This window comes from Miniopterus schreibersii (assembly GCF_964146895.1).
Source record: "Miniopterus schreibersii genome assembly, chromosome: 4".
Taxonomy (NCBI): Eukaryota; Metazoa; Chordata; class Mammalia; order Chiroptera; family Miniopteridae; genus Miniopterus; species Miniopterus schreibersii.
Genome location: NC_138105.1, coordinates 100,974,564 through 100,995,749, shown reverse-complemented (window position 1 = coordinate 100,995,749; position 21,186 = coordinate 100,974,564). Strand labels below are relative to the sequence as shown.

Sequence of the window (21,186 nt, the reverse complement as noted above, 5' to 3'; positions counted from 1 at the left end):
GCAGAGCAGAGCTGGGAGGCCAGAGCCGCTGGTCCCAGGCATGGGGTCTCTGCCTGAAGCTGGATTTGAGAGACAAGGCCCTGGCAGGGGCACTTTGAGGGGCAGCCTGCCCCGGTTTCCTGCAGCCTTTGCACCAGAGGCCATCTCAGCAGCCACCTTCAAAGAAGGGCCACCCATGGGTGTCAGAGCCCTTCCCAGAGCCTCGCAGGGCACCTCTGGTTTTACAGGTGATCCCGACTGCCATGCTTATCTCAGGATCACTGCACATCCAGGCATCTGCCCTGGGAGATGCTCCCTGTGGGCTGGGACGCCCAGCATTGCCCTCCAGCTCAAGCTCAGGCTAAGGAAGCCACTGGGACACCGAGTGGCTGCTGGCAAGAAGAGACTTTGTCCCCAACCCTGTGTATTAGTTGGGACTGTCTAGAGAAACAGAACCAGGTGTGTGTGTGCATGCACACACGTGTTTGTGTGTGCATGCATATGTGTGTACACATGTGTATGCATGTGCATGTGAGTGTATGTGTGTATGTGTATATGCACAAAAGAGGAAGAAGAGAGAGAGAGAGATTTGCTTTAAGGAACTGGCTCATGTGACTGCAGGGCTGGTGAGTCCGAAATCTGCAGAACAGACTGGAGGCCCAGGAAGAGTCGATGCCTTGAGTCTGAAGCCCATCTGGAGGCAGCATTCCCTCCTCCTCATGGACCACAGTCTTTTTCTCTTTCTGCCTTCAACTGATAGGGCGAGGCCCACCCCATGGAGAGCAATCTGCTTTACTCAAAGCCACTTACTAATTTCCATGTTAATCTCATCTAAACAACAGCGTCCCAGAAACATCTGGGCTGGTGTTTGACCACACGTCTGGGTCCCACGGCCCAGCCAAGTTGATGCATAAAATTAACACTCACACCCCTAGTGTGGCCTTGGCCGGTCTGCAGATTGAGACCGGCCCCCACCCTGTGTGCCCACAGGCTTCCAGATGAGCCAGCGTCAGGGGAGACGAGCGTGTTCTCCCACCCCCATGACCGGGCCTCCCTCACTGCACCCCAGCATTCCTCTCAACGCCTAGTTACACAGAGAGGGAGGCGTTGCCAACTGCTGGGAGCAAGACGAAACTGTTGAGGTCCGTGAAAAGGCCCAGGTTCCGATTACATTTGCCTTGTATGCGCTTCCATCATTTTTCTCATCAGGACAGGAAAAAATGCACGTCACGAAAGCCTGGCGAGACTGTGTGGACATAGACATGTGTACATGCATGTTTGTGTGTGTATAGGTGCAGAGGGTGTGTCCACGCCTACCTGTTTGTCCGGATGAAACAGCGCTGGAAGGACATCCTGGAGACTGGTGGGGGCGGCTACAAGTGGGCAGGGCCGCGAGTGGGCGGGGCTGTGCCCATTTGTGAGCTGTTTGCATGTTGACCGTGTTCACGTATGACCTAGTGTAAAGCACTAATTACTTGAATCAGCCACAGCTCTGTTACGTGCCAGTGTGGCAACATCCCAGACGCGCCAGTGGAAGAACAAAGGGTCTCAACAGGCTGTGTATGATTTGGGGTCTGTGACGAGAGTTACGTGGATGCACACAGATGTGGTGCACAAGTGGTTCTGGAGAGTTCCCCGGACAAGGGTGGAAATGGGGCTGGGCTTTGACGTCAAAGCCGCTGCTTAGCGGGGGGAGGGGGGTGGGGGAGGCTGGGCGGTGAGGAAGAGCTGAATCCTCCTTTGGAAGGATTATCCCCAAGAGCCTAGAGCTGATGGGTCCCAGGTAAAGCCTTTGGGGCTCAGAGTCCCCTGTCAGGGCTGTGAGTGCGCCTGTGCCTTGTCTGGTGTGGATCTGTGTCCCTGAACGTCCGTGTGTGTGGTGTGTGCAGGTCTTGTCTGTGTGCGTGCATGCGTGTGGATCTGCGTCATTGTGAGTGTGAATGCCTGTGTCACGTCTGTGTGAGTGTGTGGTGTGCCGGGTGAGGAACGGGCCACCCCGGGGGCCCCTCCCAGCAAGGAGAGAGCTTTGTCCTGCCCTTGACTTTGGCCAGGCCACCCCTCCTGGAAGGCTGGCTTGAGGCCCAGAGGGTCAGCTTCCTGCTCCGCTGCCAAAGGCACGTCCCTGGAACCTCGGAACGGGCCTTGGTTTGGAAACAGGGTCTCTGCAGAGGTGATCAGTTACGGATCTCAAGATGAGGTCATCCTGGATGAGCAAGGGCCCAACCCCATAAACACGTGTCCTCATAAGAGGCGAGGACACAGGCCGGAGGGGAGACGGCTGTGTGGCGGGGGCAGGGACTAGGGTGATGCGGCCACGAGCCACAGCACACCCAGGCCAGGGGGACTGGGACGAGGCAGGGCCCTCCCCTGGAGCTTCAGGGGGGAGCCGGCCCTGCCCGCACCCTGATCTCAGACTTCTGGCCTCCGGCCCCCAAGGGAATGAGTGTCTGTCGTTCTGTGAGCATCTGTTACAGCTGCCGTAGAGCAGGACACAGTGTGGACGAGGCACCTGCATCCTGGGCAAAGGCAGGCGGGGATCGGGAGGGCCGGGGCGGGGTGGGCCTGCTCAGCAGGTCGCTGGGAGGACAGGCGGGTGTGAGAAGGCCCGGCCCCCTCCGGGGCTCTCCGCACACCTGGACCAGGTGCCGCTCCTGTACCAGGGGCAGGAAGCCTTCTGGGCTGCAGCGCAGCCCCAAAGAGCCGGGGGTTTCACAGTCCCAGGGGCAGGCCTCGCCCCGAGGGATGGGGAACCAACCTCCCCAGCTCCGGTGGACAGTCCCAAGGACCGAGGCCCAGATGCCCCCAAGGGTAACCTGCTGGTCAAGCACAGCCTTCGGGCTTTTCACTCACGTGTCCCACTCCCTCACATGCTTCCTCAGTAAACTCCCCGCACCCCCATCTCGGGGTCTGCTTTGGGGCCCAAGCTGGGGCTGGGGGGCTCCACGGAGACACCCGGGCCTGGACCACCTGCTCCACAGAGACGCCCGGGGTACAGGGGACACTGGGTCCGGGGCCTCTTTGCTGAGAGTTTACATGCATCCTGAGAGGTGGAGCATTTGCCCAAATGGAAAAGGAAGGTGAGCCCGTGGCACAGTATCTGGATTCCACCATCGGGCGATGATTCCTCACCCTCCTGGGAGAAACGACCTCTCCCGGCTCAGGGCTGGCTCCGCTGTCACTAGGTAATGCCCTGCACAGGCAGCCGGGGGCGCTGCTCTAACAAGACCAAGGAGGGCCGGCTATCCTGCGTGGGGACAGCCACAGCACCCCCTCGCAGGTCCCCCAGCAGAAATGCTGCTGGGACCAGCACAGCTCCCACCATCCTCGGCCTGCAGAGCCGCCCAGGGCTGGGGGATTATTTGAAGGGACAGATGAGGAAACTGAAGCACCTGCCAAGGTCACACAGCATTAGGGCCAGTTTCCCAGGCCTCCTGCATGACCCCACTTCCCCCCAAGCAAGCCAGCCCCTGAAACAGACCCACGGCAGTGAACCTGGGCAGGCTGGGGGTGCCCAGCTCGGGATGACCCAGTAGGTCCTGTTCTTTCACTTGGATGTTCCTGCAAAGAAGGCGTGTTGAGCCTGCAGTTCGCACACCTCTCCTCTCTGTTTCCTGCATCTCCTGTGATGCACTCATCCAAGCCCAGGGTGGTCAGGGTCTCCCAGCTGCCTCCTCAGTGGGGCTGACATTTCCTGGCCCGAGCAGTGTTATTTCTGTCTTTTCCTTTGCAATGCTGGTTATGAAACCAGAAACAGCTGTCACCGATAGGGGACATTGCAACAACTCAGACCAAAGTGCAGAGACTGGGCCAGGCTGTGGTCAGCCCTGGGGAGGCTGCGGCCCTTGCACAGGGCCTTGGGGGCCCTGAAGGGAGTGGGGTGGGGCTGCAGCCAAGGAATTACTGTGGCAAAAGGCAGCCCTGGGGGTCCACCAGCTTGAAGGAGTTTTGGGCCCTTAAGAAGGAGAGGTGAAAGTCACAACGGAGGGCATCTCCAGGGAGGAGCTGGCCTGTTCTCAGCTCCCTCAGAGCAGGTGCCCTCCCGGCCGAGGGGTCACTGCAGCGAGTGGGCCTCCAGCTCTCGAGCCCCGAGTTTGGCTTCTGGTCCAGACTCCGTCACTTACACACCTGTGTGCCTTTGGCTGGGTGGTTAACCTCTCCGAGCCTCTGCTGCCTTATCTGTAAGTGAGGAGCTACTATGTAGCTATTTCAGAGAGGTAAGTAAAAATGTAGCTATGTTGCTAGTGTAAGGATTGTGGGGTTTTAAAATTGAGGTGAGATGGACACAGTGTAGAATTGAAGGTTTTAAAGGGAACAATTCAGTGGCATTTAGTACATTCACCATGTCCTGTGACCACCACCTCTGTCTAGTTCCAAAACATTTCACTCCAAAAGGGGACCTGACCCCCATTACCCAGCTGCTCCCCTTTCTCCCCCACCCCAGGGAAGGGGTGGTCTTTATCTCAGCTCCAGGTCCTCTAGCTGGGGCCCTCACCCCGTCCTACACCCGTCCTGGTTCTCACCAAACAGCCTCGGGAGCTCTGTGCAAATTCTCAAGAAGGCTCTCGCAGGGTAGAATTCTGGCTCCTGGCACCTGAGCCTCGATTCAATTCAAACACACCTTTACCACCCTCCCAGGCGCTGGGGAGCTCACGGGGAAACTTTAAAATTCACGGCATGCTTTATCCTGGCAAAGGATCCCAGAAGTTGGCTCTAATTAGACATTAGAGCTTTGTTTCCAGCGCCCCCTCTTATTTAACCAGGGAACCCTTTTATCGTCTCAAGGGGCACCCACACCCCTCTGTGCAGGTCACCATTTCAGGGGGAGGCTGGGAATTGCTGGCCTCGTGAAGACATTAATCAAGCACCTCTGAATGCCGGCCGGCCGGGTAAATGATTGGCACCACTTCACAAGCAAAATCTCGGCTGGGGGAAAGTACAGTTTAAAATATTGTTCAAAGGAGGTGTGATTTATATATGACAAAATGTATCCGTTTGAGTGCACAGTTCTATGAGCTTTGACAAACCCGTGGTCGCGTAACCATCACCACCACGTTCAAGGTACAGACCTGCCCCATCACCCTGCAGCTTCCTCACTCACCTTCCTAGCCAGCCCTCCCCCAGCAGGCCCGGGAAGGCCAGGTGAGCGCCCGCCCTTTTCCACAAGGTCATCTAAAGGGGACCCGCAGCGCCTCCCGCTTTGGGTTCCGCTTCTTTCCGGCGGCGGGACAGACGCGCCTGAGGTTTGTTCCTTTCACGGCCCAGCCGGATTCCAGGGCCTGGATGCGCTGCTGCTCGTCTGCTCAGTTGCTGGCTGAGGGATTTGGGGTCGTTTGCAGTTTGGGACGATTGTGCATAAAGCCACTAAAAACATGTACAGGTTTTTGTGCAAATGCCGGCCTTCATTTCTCTTGGGTAAACGCTGAGGAGCAGGTTTTCTTTATGTTAGCTTTATGTTTAACTTTTGCACAAAGCGCTGAACTGTTGCCCAAAGTCTGAGCCTCCCTACCAGCAACGCAGGGAGGTCCCGCTGCTTCACGCACCCTCAGCAGCACCTGGCGTGGTCAGGGTTTAAAACTGCATTTTAACCATTCTAACATAAATAGAAAATAACATTTTAGAGGGGTTTATTATGTAATTTTTGATGAATATTGTTATAGGCTAAATTGTGTCCCCCTCAAAAAGAAAGAAAGAAAGAAAAAAGAACTTGGAGTCCTAGCCCCAGTACCTCTGAGTGTGACCTTATTTGGAAACAGGATCTTTACAGAGGAAATCAAGTTCAAGGGAGGTCATTAGTCCAATCCAACTGCATTTCAAATATATATATATATATATATATTCAAAAATACATATTTTTATTGATTTGATTTTTAAAAAAATATATCTTTATTGATTTCAGAGAGAGGGAGAGGGAGAGAGAGAGGCAGAAACATCGATGAGAGAGAGACATTGATCAGCTCCTCCTGCATGCCCCCCACTGGGGACTGAGCCCACAGTCCTGGCAAGTGCCCTGATGGGGAGTGGAACTGGGTCAGCGTTCAACCACCGAGCCATACCGGCCGGCTATATAGACTTATTGTTGACAGTGTTACAGATGTTCCCCGTTTCCCCACCTCCCCCCCCCCCCCCCCCCCCCCCCGCCCTCTGAGATCTGTCCCAATATGACAGTTATTTTTATAAAAAAGGGGAAATTTGGACACAGAGACAGAAACACACACAGGGAAGTCAATGCGAAGAAACAGGGAGAAGACGGCCACCAACGAGCCATGGACAGGGGCCTGGAGCAGTCTCCCTCCCGCCGCAGAAGGAGCTGGCCCGGTTCGCACCCTGACCTCGGACTCCCAGCCTCCAGAACAGAGACCGCGTGTCTGCCCTTTAGGCCCAGCCCGGTGGACCTTTGCTACAGCGGCCCTGGCCAAGGAACACACGCAAACCGTCAGAGCTGACGCATCCCTAAGTTTTCAGTCCTATGAGTAAAACGACCTTACCTGTCGCCCACACCCAGTTTAACAACTAGAAGCACCCCCCCCCCAGCCAGCGTGGCTCGGGGCTGAGCGTCGGTCTGGACGGGACACGGGACGGTCACCGTTGGATCCCGTGAGGGCACAGGCCCGGGGCGCGCAGGGGGCAGCGGGTCCGTGACGCTCTCACTGATGTTTCTCTCTCTCTCCCTCTCCTCTCTCTGAAGTCAATAGAAGCCCATTAAAAACAAAAACCAAACCTGGAAGGGAGCCAGTAGCTTTGCGCTTCAGCGCCCCTGCCCTGGGCAGCCCGGAGCCTCGGCGGGAGGAACGTGCTTCCCGGGAGGGGGCGAGCGGGGCTGACGGCCCCGGCTGGAGGTCGGCGGGGAGGGTGGTCCCGGGGCACAGGCTGGGGGTCGGCGGGGAGGGTGGTCCCGGGGCACAGGCTGGGGGTCGGCGGGGAGGGTGGTCCCGGGGCACAGGCTGGGGGTCGGCGGGGAGGGTGGTCCCGGGGCACAGGCTGGAGGTCGGCGGGGAGGGTGGTCCCGGGGCACAGGCTGGGGGTCGGCGGGGAGGGGGTGGTCCCGGGGCACAGGCTGGAGGTCGGCGGGGAGGGTGGTCCCGGGGCACAGGCTGGGGGTCGGCGGGGAGGGTGGTCCCGGGGCACAGGCTGGGGGTCGGCGGGGAGGGTGGTCCCGGGGCACAGTGGGGGTTGGCGGGGAGGGTGGGTCCCGGGGCACAGGCTGGGGGTTGGCGGGGAGGGTGGGTCCCGGGGCACAGGCTGGGGGTTGGCGGGGAGGGTGGTCCCGGGGCACAGGCTGGGGGTTGGCGGGGAGGGTGGTCCCGGGGCACAGGCTGGGGGTTGGCGGGGAGGGTGGGTCCCGGGGCACAGGCTGGGGGTTGGCGGGGAGGGTGGTCCCGGGGCACAGGCTGGGGGTTGGCGGGGAGGGTGGTCCCGGGGCACAGGGCCGACTGTCAACGCTGACCGGGAGACGGAGGCAAAGGGGAGGTGGGCGCGCTTCTCCTCCGCGGGCTCCCGCTGGAAGGGAAGCGCAGGGGGCAGGGCCTGCAGCCCCCGCCGCCTCCAGGCCCGCAGGCGCAGGGGGCGCGGGGAGGCAGCCCCGCCGCGGCGGGCAGGACGCGTGAGCCGCCGCCGCCGGGAAGCGCTCCGCCCTTAGCGCCCGGGAGCTGCGCGCTAGCGACTCAGGCGCCTTCGATGCTACGTGCGGGGACCAGGGTTTTAAAGTCGCGGGCAGGAGCCGCGGCGGTCGCGGGGCCTCGTGCCGAGCGCTCTCCCGCGCCCCCTCGTGCGGGGCGCGCTGGTCCCCGCGGGGCCGAGGGCTCGGCGCAGCCCCAGGGAGGCTCGGCCACGCGCCCGGGCTCACAGCGAGCCCACGGCCAACGCGCGCAGTCGGGGCCCGCGGGCCGCTCGCAGGCGGGGCGCCGGAAGGATGCGGGGCTGCGGCGCCGCGCGCGTCTCCAGGCTGCGGGCCGCCCGCCGCTCCCGGGGGCCCGCTGGGGGCGGGGCCAGCGCGGCCCGCGGGACGGGATTGGTCGCTGGGGGCGGGGCCAGCGCGCGGCCCGCGGGGCCGGATTGGCCGCTGGGGGCGGGGCCGCGGCGGGTCGTCCTCGCCGCCCCACAGGGCGCAGGCGCGCGGAGGGCCCGAGCCCCGCGGCCGCCGTGGCCCCTTCGCGGGTCGCGACTTCTCGCGAGAAGAGGAGCGGGAGGCGGGGCTCGGAGCCGGGGGCGGGGCCGGCGGAGGGGCGGCCGCGGAGGGTCCGCAGGTCTGGCGGCGGCTGCGCTAGGTGAGCGCGGGGCGCGGGGGGCGCCGGGCGCGGGGGGCATGGCAGGGGCCGGGCGGTCCCTGCCCCCAGCACGCCCCGCGGAGCCGCGCCGGGCGCTGTGTGACCTTGCTGCGGCGCGCACCCTCTCTGGTCCGCGGGGCCCGGGCGCGGGGCTGCCGGGAGAGGAACGGTCTTCGCTCCGGGGCCGCGTGGTCCCGCCTCCGCGGGAGGGAGCCGGGCTCGGCCCCGCAGTAGGACCCGCAGCTCCGGCCGGGCGCGCGGCCACCGGACGTGGCCCGCAGACCTGGGCGCGCTGCGGTGCCGCCCGGCGCGGGGCACCAGGAGCGCAGGGTCCCCGCGGCTGTGCAGTGACCGCTTCGTGGCCGCGCGGGGCGGCTCGGGGTCGCGGGCGCGGCGATGCGGCGCCTCCCGGGGGCCTGGCCTCCACGCGGGGCCGGCGCGGCGGGTCCCCCCCGCCCCCAGGCCCGGGCGCGGGGACCCTTCTCGGCGGGAAGCAGAGGGAAGGGGGGCCCGTGGAGGGAGCGCTGCTGTGGACGCGCAGAGCCCGCGCGGAGGTGCAGAGACAGAGGTCCACGTTCTTGCAGATTAGCTCCCAGGACTTCGGGCTGGTGACTTGGGGCCAGCAGCCCTGCTCAGTGCCACCCTGTGTGCCCTTGGGCATCAGTGCAGCAAACAGGGCGCCTCCAGTCGTTTGCAAGGTGCCAGGTGGGGCTGGGCGCTGGCCGTGCGGTCACCGACTAACACCGAGCACCTGGTGCTGTCACCTGGGCCTTTGCAGAGGTGAGGAGACTGGGAGTAGCGGAGCTTCACTCTCCTGCTGGAGTTTTCCATGGTGGAGATGACCGAGGAATTGGGCCTCCAAGGAGGAGTGAAAGCCTGGAGAACCCGCCAGGAGGAGGCGGCAAGGTGGTGCAGACCGGGGAGTGAATGGATGTTGGGGGCCAGGGAGTCTCGGTGTTAGTTGTGGGATGGGGTTTGAGGATTGAGGTGGAGACTGAGCCTGGAAGGAGGTTTCTTCCTGGGAAGGAAGGGCCTTGAATGCCGTGCTAGGGCGTGTGGGCTTTGAGTCCAGATTTTGGGTGGGATGTGACAGATCTGTGTGTCACAAGAGCAGTAGTGGTGAGAGCCAGGATGGATCCAGGGTGTGGGGCGGTGGAGACTGAGCTGGGTGGGGTCGTAGGGGATGTGGGGCCAGGACAGTGGCCAGGGAGTGGAGACGGGTGTCCGATTGAGAAGCCGGAGGGTCATGGTCAGTCGTGCTCGGTGGAGTGGGGGAAGGGAAGGGAAGGGAAAAAGGAACCAAGATTTGGGGCTGAAGGACGGAGCTGGTAGCTGTGATGAGTTATGCCGGAGCAGGTTTGGACAGGGGAGAAACACATTTGATTTATAGACTTTTAGTATTTGCAGTGTTTGTGGGCCATCCGGGACGAGATGTGTCCCAGTGGAGAGACAGTGTGTCCAGGACTCCAGCCTGGGGAACACCACACGGAAGGGAGAGCTGGCAGAAGACCAGCATGTCGGGCGGCTGACGCTGGGTGTGGATTTGTTGTCATTGCCGCAGGTTCACCAAGGCTGTGGGTAAATTGTCTTCTAGAAGGGTCTCAAGGCTGAAGTGCCATTCGTGGAAAGGAGACTGGTTATTTTCTTTATTTTTATTATTTTTTATTATAGCCATTTTCAGGGACCTTAAGAACTTCAAATGTCTTTAAGGCTCGTAAGGTGGGTCTTCTATTGCCAGCTTTCTTTACATTTCTTCAGAAACACATTCAGGTAAGTGACTCGTTGGCAGGCTGAGGCTGGTGATTGGTGCCCCTGAAACAAATGTAGCTAGTTTCTCATCTAAAAAGAACTTGGTCTTTAGTTACAATTGTTAACATTGTTTCTCTTTCGCTTCAGAAAGTAGCAGTTAGTTTCACACCTACTTAGTGGGCCTGTGGTCGCAGCCAGGCTGGTGGTTTTCCAGTGATGGGCCAACAGATGAGCCTAAGTAACTGACACTCAGTATTTCTTGCAATTAGCCAAGGGACGGGGGTTTTCTGTAACTGCCCAGAGAACCGCAAGGTCCAGGACCGAAGCACGAGGCCCAGTTGAATGGGGGAGAGGATGCACTGCTGTGCGGGACACGGGAGGATGCTGGGCTCCTAGAGCACCACCGGCTGGCCCTAGAGATCTACAAGCAGTGACATCAGGGGGTCCCCAGTCAGAAGGCCCAGCTGGATTACTCGCTAATGAAGGTCATAATTACTGACCCCTCCCAGGGTTCAAAGCTTCCAAGTTCTTGTAATCCTCACCCCTTAAAAAGGAACAAGGGCTTGTGAAGAAACCCTCTGATTTGGAAGATGGGGACCGTTAGATACAGGCAGTGGAGGGTGTGCAGGAAAAATACTTGAAAAGCAGAGCATCATTAATATACACGTGCAGAGAAGAGAAAATATCACACAGGAAACACAAGAACAGGATGCTCAAAAAAAAAGAGCAGAGAGCCCTGGCCAGGGTGGCCCAGCTGCTTCGGCATTGTCCCCTGCACCCGGAAGACTGCTGGTTCAGTGCCCATCAGGGCACATACCCGGGTTGTGGGCTCGATCCCCTGTAGGGGGCGTGCAGGAGGCAGCTAATTGGTGTTTCAGTTTCCCTCTCCCTCTCTAAAAATCAATTTAAAAAAATCTGCCCTGGCCAGTGTGGCTTTGTGGAGAGAGCGTTAGCCTGGGCACCAGAGGCTCTCAGGTTCGAGTCCCGGTCAAGGGCACATACCTGGGTTGCAGGTTCAACCCAGGTTCAATCCCCGGCCCAGTTGGGGTGCGTGCAGGAGGCAACCAACTGATGGATGTCTCCCCCCTCCCGACCCCCGCGGCCTCCCTTCCACTCTCTAAAAATCAATGAAAAAATACCCTTGGGTGAGAACCAAACCCCCCCCCAAAAAAACCCCCAAAACAATGCAAACAATCTTAAAAAAAAAAAAAATCGAAGAGCCAGAAAGAAAACTCTCAGATATAAAAAACAATGGCAGAAATAAAAACCTCAGTTGGTGAGTGCAAAACAAAGTTGAGAAACTTAGGGAGACGAACAGAAAAGCAGAGAGAGGGGAAAAGAGAGAGAAAAAAGTTAAAGATCCGATCAAGAGTCTGACAGCTGAGTTCTGAGTTTCAGTGGGAAAGTGAGGACGGGAAGGACGTGGGTTGGCGTGTCCACACCGTGGTACGAGGCGGCTTCCTAGGAGCAGACTCTGCCCGGAGGGGCCCGAGGGGCAGCCCGCGGTGGGAATGCTGGCGGCCTGATTCCCCCTCGGCCGCCCGGTCCGGCGTGACAGAGTGGAAACCGGAGCGAGGGGTGTGGGATTCAGGGGCTGCCCCGAGTCTCTGCCGCGTTTGGGCAGCGGGGTTTATCTGGAAGTGCCTCTGCAGCCGCGGTTCCGGAATTTGGACCATGGGGAGCTCAGATGGAGAGACACAGGCGCACGCCCGATGCGAGGCCCACTGTTGCGACATCTCAGAACTCGGGGCCGAGAAGATGGTGCCAGCTTCTGAGGATAAAACAGGCCACCAGCGGGCCGTCGCCACGGGGTGTGGTCCGTGGCCCGGGCCCCCCCCAGCAGCATGGGGGCTGGGAGACGAGGGAAACGGCTCTCGGGATCCTGAAGGAAAATGTTTTTAATCTGTACTCAGGCAAAGGAGGGTGGAGTAAAGATATTGTCAGATGTGATCCCGGGATTTGCCTGTCAAGGCCTTTTAAGGAGGTGCCTGGTGGCAGGCGCGCTCGAAAGGAAGGACAGAGCTGGAGGGACAGAGCTGGAGGGACAGAGCTGGAAGGACAGAGCTGGAGGGACGCTTTCCTCAGGAGAGGGGGGAATCCTGGGCAGGTGAGAGGCTGGATGCCCGCCAGGCCCGGGCGCTCACCGGGCAGGTCACGACCTGAGCTGGCAGGAAGGCTCGGGAAGAGGCTTTTGGGGAAGGTGAAGTTGACCGGGCAGCCGGGTGGTCTGGAGAGGAGAGCTGGGCAGCCGGCCGAGCGGGGGCCCGGCTGGTGACAAGTACACAGAAAGCTAAGACTGTTATCAGTTCCAGGGAAAATAAACGTCTGCGCGGGAACGGGAAAGCGACGGGGTGTGCCGCAGGCCCCGAGCGAGCCTCACGCCGCGGCGACTGTGGAGGTGGCTCTAACGGAAGCGGCGACGCGCCTGTCGGGGCAGGTGTGCGGGGTCCGGGGGGGGACTACTGCCCACCCCCCCCCCCCCCGTGGGCAGTCAGGAGGTGAAGCCCAGACTGAACATTTGCTGTCGCCCCAAAGATTGGGCTGGAGAGGGTGAGGGAGAGGGGCAGAGGCCCTGCCGCCTGTGTGGGCGGGTCACGCGCCAGCCCCCGGGTCGGACGCTTTAGTTGTTATTTTCTCCTATTTCATTGTTCTGTGCCCTCTCCCAGCTGTGCCCACATGGCAGAGATTTGGCACTTTCCTTAGCTGTTTTTTCTTTTAACTTGTTATAAAGGGATTTTTAGGCCCTGGCCGGTGGCTCAGCGGGCAGGGCGTCATCCCCACGCGCCAGGGTCGTGGGTTCCCTCCTGGTCGGGGCACACGCAAGAATCAGCCAACGATGCAGAAATAGGTGGAGCGACAAGTCCATGTCTCTCTCTCTTCCTCTCTCTAAAAATCAATTTAAAAAAAAAAATAAAGGGATTTTTATACTTTCAAAAGTCGAGAAAACAGTACTGTGAGCCCAGTTTCAGAAATTACGAAATCAGGACAGTCGTGTTTCTGGGCGTTTTGTTTTGTTTGTGTTGTGTGTTGCTGCTGCTGACGTAAGAACTGTTTGTTGAGCGCCTACTGTGTGCCAGGCACCAGCCTGAGCCTCAAGGCTGCAGCTGTGATGGACAGGTCAGCACCCCCCTTCCAGAAGTTTCTACTCTCGTGCAGACAGGCAACGAGCAGATAAACCAGAGACTGCGGTGTTGGAGGTGCGTGGGGGTGGGGTGGGGTGCAGGCTGGGGGTGATCGGGGCGCCCTCGCCAGGGAGGGGAGCTTTGAGCGGAGATCAGAAGGAAGCGTGGGGTCCTGGCAGGGGACAGCGACTGCCACCGGGGGCCTGGTCGGTGATGCACAGAAAGGCCATTGTGGCCGGAGTGGGGCCAGTGCGAGGCAGGGGAGGAGACGAGAGTGTGGGATCCCAGTCATTCAGGGCCCATCACAGGCCACGGGAAGGGCTGGAAATGGGGAGCCAGTGGACTGTAAGATTGGAGGGGTTTGAGCAGAAGCTGGGAGGCCCGGTTGGAGCTGCCGTTCAGCCGAGAGCTTGTGCCAGGGCAGGGTGGAGGTGGGGCGGGGGGCCCAGGCGCCAGAGTCACGCATTTCTTTTTCTTTTTTTTTTAACACTTTATTAAATTTATTGGGGTGACAATGGTTAATATGAACATACGGGTTTCAGGCGTGAGTTTCTGTGTTACGAGATCTGTATATTGCTCTGTGTGCCCAACACCCCAAAGTTGTATCTTCTCCCGTCACCATATATTGAGACCCCCTGTACCCCTCACCCCTCCACCCCTTCCCCCGGCAGCCACCACCCTGCTGTTTGTGTCCACGAGTCTCAGTTTTATATCCCGCATGTGAGTGAAGTCCTGTGGTTCTCAGCTTTTCCCGAGGAGCCGCGCGTTTCTACGGCGAGGCCTCAGGCAGGTTCTTGAACTAATCTTGGTGAAGTTTATTATCGTTATTTCACCCTGAAATCATTTCTTGGAATTGACTCAGGTCTGAGAAATGAGTTCTTGGGATTCCAGAGTCAAATACCACGCACCAGAGATTCGCGTCTGGGGAGGGGTGTGAAGATGTAGTGGGCAGGACCCTGTCCCCTCAGGCTGTGGAGTCCAGCTTGGGAAATGGGACCGGCCGCCGGGTCTGCGGGGAGACGCCGCTGGGGCTCGGCGATGGCGCGAGCGGACGCCGGCTGGGCCGCGGCCCCGCTCTGGGGGGAGGTCGCTTCGCTCCCAAGGCCGGGTTTGGGCTCAGTTTTCGTTCGGGTCTCCGGGACGCACGCCTCCTTCCATGCTCATCAATGCGGCCATTTATTACTTATTTTTATTTGGCTGTCCCGTCGGGTTGAGTTCGCGGGGTTAACTGAGTACAAACGCAGTCGTTTCGTAAGCAAACAAACCCTGGTGCTGGTGTAGCAGTGGAAACCTGACTCACAGTGGTCGTTTAATTCAGCACAGCGTCCTCTGCGGGCCGTGGGCGCCCAGGCCGCCGGCCGGGACTTTCCGGGTCTCTGTTGACGCTCGGCTGGAACCGCAGGGAGCGCTGGCCCGACGCAGTGTTTGCAGAGCTGGAAAACAGGCCGGCAGCCTCTGGTCTTTCTGCCAGTAGCATAAACAAACAGAACCCGAAACATTCTTGGGCTTCTTAGTGCAGTCATGTCACTCGGTTTAATGCTCAGACGCTGGTGAGCTGGACAAGAGGTGAATTCTCTCAGAAAGGAAGGTAATAAAAGCCGGGGCTCGCACGCCAGCTCTGAACAGCGGCGGCCGGCCGCCCGGGCCCCGGTGAGTGGCTGTTTTGTCTCAGTTTCATCACAGTTACTGTGGAGATTAAATAAATTGATGTACGTGAGGCCTGCTAACAGCACGTTTGAGAGCGTAGTTGCTGTTTTTATTGTAAAATCTATTGGAAACTCAGCGCCTTTGACTGCCGGTGCCTGCCCCGTTGGCAGAAAGCTCGAGGGGCGTGAGAGCCGCGTTGTGCTGGGCGCAGAGGAGGGCCCTGGGACGGCCGGAGGACCGAGGCCGGTGGCCAGCGGCGTCTGGAGAAAGCCCTTCCGTTCTTCAGCGGTAGCCGACGCTCGTTTCCACGGCCTCGGCGGCTCCGTTGTGGCTGTAGGTGGAGAACTGGAACTCGGGCTCGGAGTGACGGCCGGGCCTCGGCAGGCCCGCTGGCCTGGGCGCCCTCCCCGCCCTCCCGCCGCCCGAGCGCCCGAGGCCTCGCGCTGGGGCCGTGCTGTGGGACTCGCGGCCTCACGTCCGGGAGACAGGAGAGGCCTTAGCTTCTGGGGATGGAGCTATAAGGCTGCTAATGGTGTTTTCCTGGATGGACTGTCTGGAGGTATAGTTCACACACGTTTTAAGTGTACAGCTCAACGGCCGCACAGGGGTCCCGCCTGCGTCACCACCAGGGCTGCAGCGTCACAGGGCGTTTCCAGCCCCGTGGCCTCCTGACCCTCTGCGGCCTGGGTTCTGCCGCCGGTTTTGCCCTTGTGAAGGTTCCTGTGAATGGGGTCACGTGGCGCGTCCTTCCGCATGTGGCTCTTTTATCCCTCGCTGCCCCTGTGAGAGCAGCGCCCGGCCCTCAGCCCTTGTCCCTCCTGCCCGGTCCCGCTGAGCAGGCGCCACCCTGTGTCCACGCACCCGTCGGTTTCCAGCTGTTTTGAATAAAGCTGCAGGGAACGTTCCATGCAGATGACGTGTGGACAGTCCCACTCGCGCCACGTGTCTCCTGTGTCATCTGAAAGTCCTCGCGCCACGGCGCCGGCCGGTGTGGCTCAGTGGTCAGGCGTCGGCCCGTGGACGGTGGGGTCCCGGGTGTGATTCCAGCCAAGGGCACATGCCGCGGTCGCAGGCTCGATCCCTGGCCCAGGTTGGGGCGCAGTCGGGGTGTGTGTGTTTCTCTTTCCCTCTCCTCCTTCCGCTCGCTCTGAAAAGCAGCAGAAAACAAATGTCCTCGGGCCCTCCCGGGCGGGGCTCAGCGGCTGAGCGTCGACCTGGGATCCAGGCAATCGGGGTTCGATTCCCGGTCGGGGCACATGCCCGGGTTGCGGGCTCGATCAGTGACTCTCTCATCACTGATGTTTCTCTCTCTCTCGCCCTCTCCCTTCCTCTCTCTGAAATCAATAAAGATATATTTAAAAAATATATATCCTCAGGTGAGGATTCAAAAATAATAATAATAAAAAAGAAATAAATAAAAGGAAAGCCCCCGTGACACCCACGGCCGCCCAGGTTTCCTCCTGTGCTGTCTCCCGGGTGTTCAGCTGCGTGTTTTCCGCTTCGCCCTGTGACCCATCTTGGGTTAATTTCTGTGAAGGGAGCGAGCCTGCGTCTGGGGGCTTTGTGTAGCTGTGATGCCCGCTTCTCCCAGCCCCGTTCTGTTGGGGAGGGAGACGGTCGTTGCTCCACGGTGTCACCTCTGCCCGTTGTCACAGACCACGGGGGACCATTTCTGGGTCTCTGTCCTGTTCCATCGATGGGCGGTTCTGCCAGCACCGCGCTGTTGGTCACTGTGGCTTTGCGGTGAGCCTTGGCTCGGGTAGCACCCGTCTCCCGACCGCTCTGCTCCTCCGGTGCTTTATGCGGTGTTGGCTGCTCCGGGTCCTTCCCTCCACGGGAGCCTGAGAGTGACGTGTGGCCAGCTGTCGGGCCGCCGGGGGCTCAGTCCGGCTGACACACAGACTGAGCGGCCCGCACGCCTGAGCCCCGGGTCCCGCAGCCATCACCTGCTGTGAGCAGGGGCCGTGCACAGGTCTCCCCGGGGTCCGGTGTGTGGCCCTCTCTTCCAGTCAGGACCACGGTCAAGGTGACACCCCCGGATGTCGGGGGGCCCAGCCCCCAGCTGCAGCCACAAGCCGCCCTGTCCTCCCCGGGCTTTGCCCGCTGTGGGTGCGAAGGCTCCTTCAGGTGGCAGCCATATGGGGCAGCCGGCGTGGGGGGCCCGCCCGCATCACCCTGCCGTGCGGTGTGCGTCACTCCCCGCCCCGAGCAAGAAGCGGCTCTGCCTGCCGAGCCTGGGCACCTCGGTTCAAACCTAACCCGCATCGTGGCACTGACAAGCCTGCTGGGGAACCGGCCCCGGAGATGAAACTGGGGGAGGCTGCTCAGCCCGCCTGCCGGAGGCAGATCGGAGGGGGTTCCACGTCCTGGGGCAGGTCCTTTCAATCTCCTGAGCGCCTGTTGACTGCATTTGAAACGGGGCGATTTGTGTTTGGAAATCAAGCCCTTCTTTTTTGGATGAAAAATGACGCTAGGAGGCCAGTGTTGCTCCCAGCGCTTTAGGCAGCACTGTGGCTCCGGGTGTCACCTGGCTCCCCGGCCTCGCCTCTCTCCTCCCCGGGAGGCCCTAGGCGGCGCCTGAAGCCCTGGCTTGAGCTGCCTGGGTTCCTTCCTGGCCGTGGCTTCTTAGAAAGGAAGACCGGCTGCCCGGCCATTGTGCCTCCGTGGTTGACCGTTGGCCTGTGGACCTGGAGGTCAGGGTTCGATTCCCGGTCAGGGCACAGGCCCGGGTTGCGGGCTCGATCCCCAGTGAGGGGCGAGCAGGAGGCGGCTGATCAGTGACTCTCGTCATCGATGTTTCTCTCCCTCTTCCTTCCTCTCTCTGAAGTCAATAAAGACATATTAAGAATAAATAAAAAAATGAAAAGGAAGACTTGTTGGTGATGTATCTGGGCCCCTCCCTCTCTCCAGGTCTAAGAACCAGAGCCCGGGGCCCGCGGGAGTCCCGGTCGCCGTGGGGCAGTGCTGTCCTTTCAAGGGGCTGCTCTCAGCCCTCAGCGCACCCAGCCCCTGGCCCTCCCACAACCTCCCACGGCCGCTGTTCACGTGGCGGGTTTGAGGTTAGAAACAACAATACTAAGGGCTGAGCTTGTTCCTTGATGTTGGCAATGAACCGTGGCCTCGGTGCAGGGAGGCCTGGCGGGGCGCAGGGCGGGCCGAGCTCCTGGGACAGCCCCACCCTGAACCCCAACACTCTGGTGTGGGCCGGCCTGGGCGAGGGTCTGTCTTGTTTTCATGCACAGCCGCCCCCCCATTATAAATTTTTAGAACCTGAACATTTGTTTGATAAACGAATTTCAGGTGCAGTTGCCCCGGAGCTTTTGCCCCAGGTTGGGGGCGGGGGGGCGGCTTCAGCAGCAGGCGCCACGTTTCACCCGGTTACGATTCTCCACGTCTGTTCCTTGCATTTAAACTGTGTCTCGTTAAACTGCTAGTGAAGACGTGGGACCCTGTGACAGGCCCGTGGCTCTGGCGTCGGTCAAGGTGCACACACTGCTTCTTGCTGAAAGTAGGCTCGGGCATCGTGGTTTCAGGCCCTTAGCTCACCCGCCCGGGGCTGCGCGTCCCCGACGTGACTGTGGCCGACTCTGCATTCTCACTGCTAGTGAGCCTGCATCTTACAACTAGAGACCAGTCTCTTTAGTAGTTTCACATTTTAAGTTACTTTTTCCCTTTTGGGGGGGGGGGAGGGAAACGGTCTCACCTTCATCTCAAGAAGCTGCTCACAGCCCGGCCGGCGTGGCTCAGCGTTTGCGCGTCGACCTGGGGTCCAGGCGATCGGGGTTCGATTCCCGGTCAGGGCACATGCCCGGTTTGGGGGCTCGATCAGTGACTCTCATCATTGATGTTTCTATCTCTCTCTCTCTCCCTTCCTCTCTCTGAAATCAATAAAGATATATTTAAAAAAAAAAGAAAAAAAGCTGCCCACGGTCCACATCCTGAGGGGGGCAGGTCCTGAAAGGCCTTCTTGTTGCCTCGTTTCGCTGGCCCCTGGGCTCTGATCCCGGCGCCTCCTCCTCTCGGGGGCCTGTGTCCCCCCCGGTGGCCTCTCCTCCCCTCAGGGCAGTGGCAGAGGGTCCCCCAGTCACCTGCCAGTCACACTGGCCCTTTGGGGCCCTGTGGGCAGCATCGGTCGCGTGACCCACAGAAGCCAGAGCTCCTGAGGGCGGCCGGCCGGTGCAGGATGGATGGGGTGGGAGACGGCCGGCCGCCCACGTGCGCGGGGACCTGAGCAAGCGCCAGCACCGCCGCTCCAGACTCTGAGCCGCAGACGACGCCCTGGGCCAGACCCCGACCGGTAACTCGCTCTCCGTTGCCTTTGCAGGTTCCTGGGGTGCGGCACCCGGCCTCCCCATGACGCTGGAGTGACAGGTCCAGGCAGAGGGGCGCGCCCGCCCGGGACAGAATGACCAAGACGCGGCTGTTCCGCCTGTGGCTGGTCCTGGGCTCCGTGTTCATGATCCTGCTGATCATTGTCTATTGGGACAACGTGGGCACCGCCCACTTCTACCTGCACACGTCCCTGTCCAGGCCGCGCCCCCCGGAGCCCCAGCCCAGCCCCGGGCGGGCGGCCGAGCGGGTCACGTCGGACGCGGACGACTTCCTGGACAAGCTGCTCGGCGGCGTCGCGAAGCCGAATGCTCCTCCCGGGAAGAGAACAGCGCGGCCCCCGGCGCCGGCCTCCGGCAGGCCCGGGCTGGGCGGCCAGGAGGAGAGCGTGCGGGGCTACGACTGGTCCAGCCGCGCGGCCCCGCAGGGCCCGGACGCGGACGCGCGGCAGGCGGAGCGCAGGAGCGTGCTCAGGGACTTTTGCGCCAACACCAGCCTGGCGTTCCCCACCAAGGAGCGCTCCTTTGACGACATCCCCAACTACGAGCTGAACCACCTCATCGTGGACGACCGCCACGGCGTCATCTACTGCTACGTGCCCAAGGTGGCCTGCACCAACTGGAAGCGCGTCATGATCGTGCTCAGCGAGAGCCTGCTGGACCGCGGCGCCCCCTACCGCGACCCCCTGGACATCCCCCGCGAGTACGTGCACAACTCCAGCACCCACCTGACCTTCAACAAGTTCTGGCGCCGCTACGGGCGGTTCTCGCGTCACCTCATGAAGGTCAAGCTGAAGAAGTACACCAAGTTCCTGTTCGTGCGGGACCCGTTCGTGCGCCTCATCTCCGCCTTCCGCAGCAAGTTCGAGCTGGAGAACGAGGAGTTCTACCGCAGGTTCGCAGTGCCCATGCTCAGGGCCTACGCCAACCACTCGAGCCTGCCCACGTCCGTGAGCGAGGCCTTCCGCGCCGGCCTCCGGGTGTCCTTCGCCAACTTCATCCAGTACCTGCTGGACCCGCGCACCGAGAGGCTGGCGCCCTTCAACGAGCACTGGCGGCAGGTGCACCGGCTCTGCCACCCCTGCCAGATCGAGTATGACTTCGTGGGCAAGCTGGAGACGCTGGACCAGGACGCCGCCCAGCTGCTGCGGCTGCTCAAGGTGGACCAGCGGCTCCACTTCCCCCCCAGCTACCGCAACCGAACGGCCAGCAGCTGGGAGGAGGACTGGTTCGCCCAGATCCCGCTGGCCTGGCGGCAGCAGCTCTACAAGCTCTATGAAGCCGACTTCGTGCTCTTTGGCTACCCCAAGCCTGAGAACCTGCTCAGGGACTGAGGGCAAGAGGGAAGTTCCAGGCTCCAGGCCGCCACGTGCATTTTTTAGGGCCTCGTGTCCCTCCCAGTCTCACGCGGGGCCGAGAAGCCCCCAGTGCTCCAGTCGCCGGGGCAGCTGAGCACCCTGGGGTGGACCCAGCCACACTCTGGTTTTTAAATGACCTGCGATTCCGCAGCCAGACTTACTGCTCACTCCACTGCCTGTATTCACTCAGTACTGTGTTAATATTGTTTTTTTTAAGATTAATATATTTCAGATATTTAACATGCGGCGGGAGGAGGAAAGAATGGAGTAAATTCTACACCTGCTCACGCCGCCTGCTGGTGTGGTCATTCGGGCGCAGCGAGAGTGCACACAGTAGGGCTCTGAGCCACGTCACGGCTGCGTTCACGCTCAGAAACACCACTGGGAGGGGCGATGCCCGGTTGTCCGCAGCACAGGGGAGCCCCCAGTGTGAAGTCAGGCCTCCCCTGTGTTTGTAAAAGCCAAGCAGACAGACTCGTCATGAGAGCGCCATGTCATTAGGGGGTGTCTGGAGGGTAAGCGGTTAGGTCAGGGTTTATATCTGAGCTCAGGTTGAAGGAAGCCACACTCCCAGGCCCCAGTCACGGGTGGGATGTTAACTCCAGGCTGCCTTTCGTGTCTGATCACGGACGGAGGGTTTGGAGTCTTGGGGTGGCGGGGGAAGGAAGTCTGTCTAGAGCACATTGTGGCCGTCAGCAAGGCGAGGCTCCCCCGACCTTCCCCGCAGGCCTGGCTGGTC

The 21,186-nt window shown here is 60.6% G+C and overlaps 1 protein-coding gene across 3 annotated transcripts; it reads left to right on the top strand.

Annotated features, from left to right (window-relative positions):
* Positions 1–8,184: 8,184 nt before the first annotated feature.
* Positions 8,185–20,731, top strand: CHST12 (carbohydrate sulfotransferase 12). 3 transcript variants are annotated; one of them, XM_081134501.1, is made up of 2 exons: positions 8,185–8,243; positions 19,086–20,731. In XM_081134501.1, exon 2 carries the CDS (start codon positions 19,167–19,169, stop codon positions 20,421–20,423), a length of 1,257 nt encoding a protein of 418 aa, XP_080990627.1. In that variant the 5' UTR covers positions 8,185–8,243; positions 19,086–19,166; the 3' UTR covers positions 20,424–20,731. The 3 variants fall into 3 exon arrangements, with proteins under 3 accessions (XP_080990627.1, XP_080990628.1, XP_080990629.1); XM_081134502.1 differs by lacking the exon at positions 8,185–8,243 and adding an exon at positions 11,966–12,099; XM_081134503.1 differs by lacking the exon at positions 8,185–8,243 and adding an exon at positions 13,073–13,189.
* Positions 20,732–21,186: the final 455 nt, after the last annotated feature.

Excerpts from the sequence above, each read along its gene's own strand:
- CHST12 (XM_081134501.1), top strand. The coding sequence starts at position 19,167 with ATGACCAAGACGCGGCTGTTCCGCCTGTGGCTGGTCCTGGGCTCCGTG.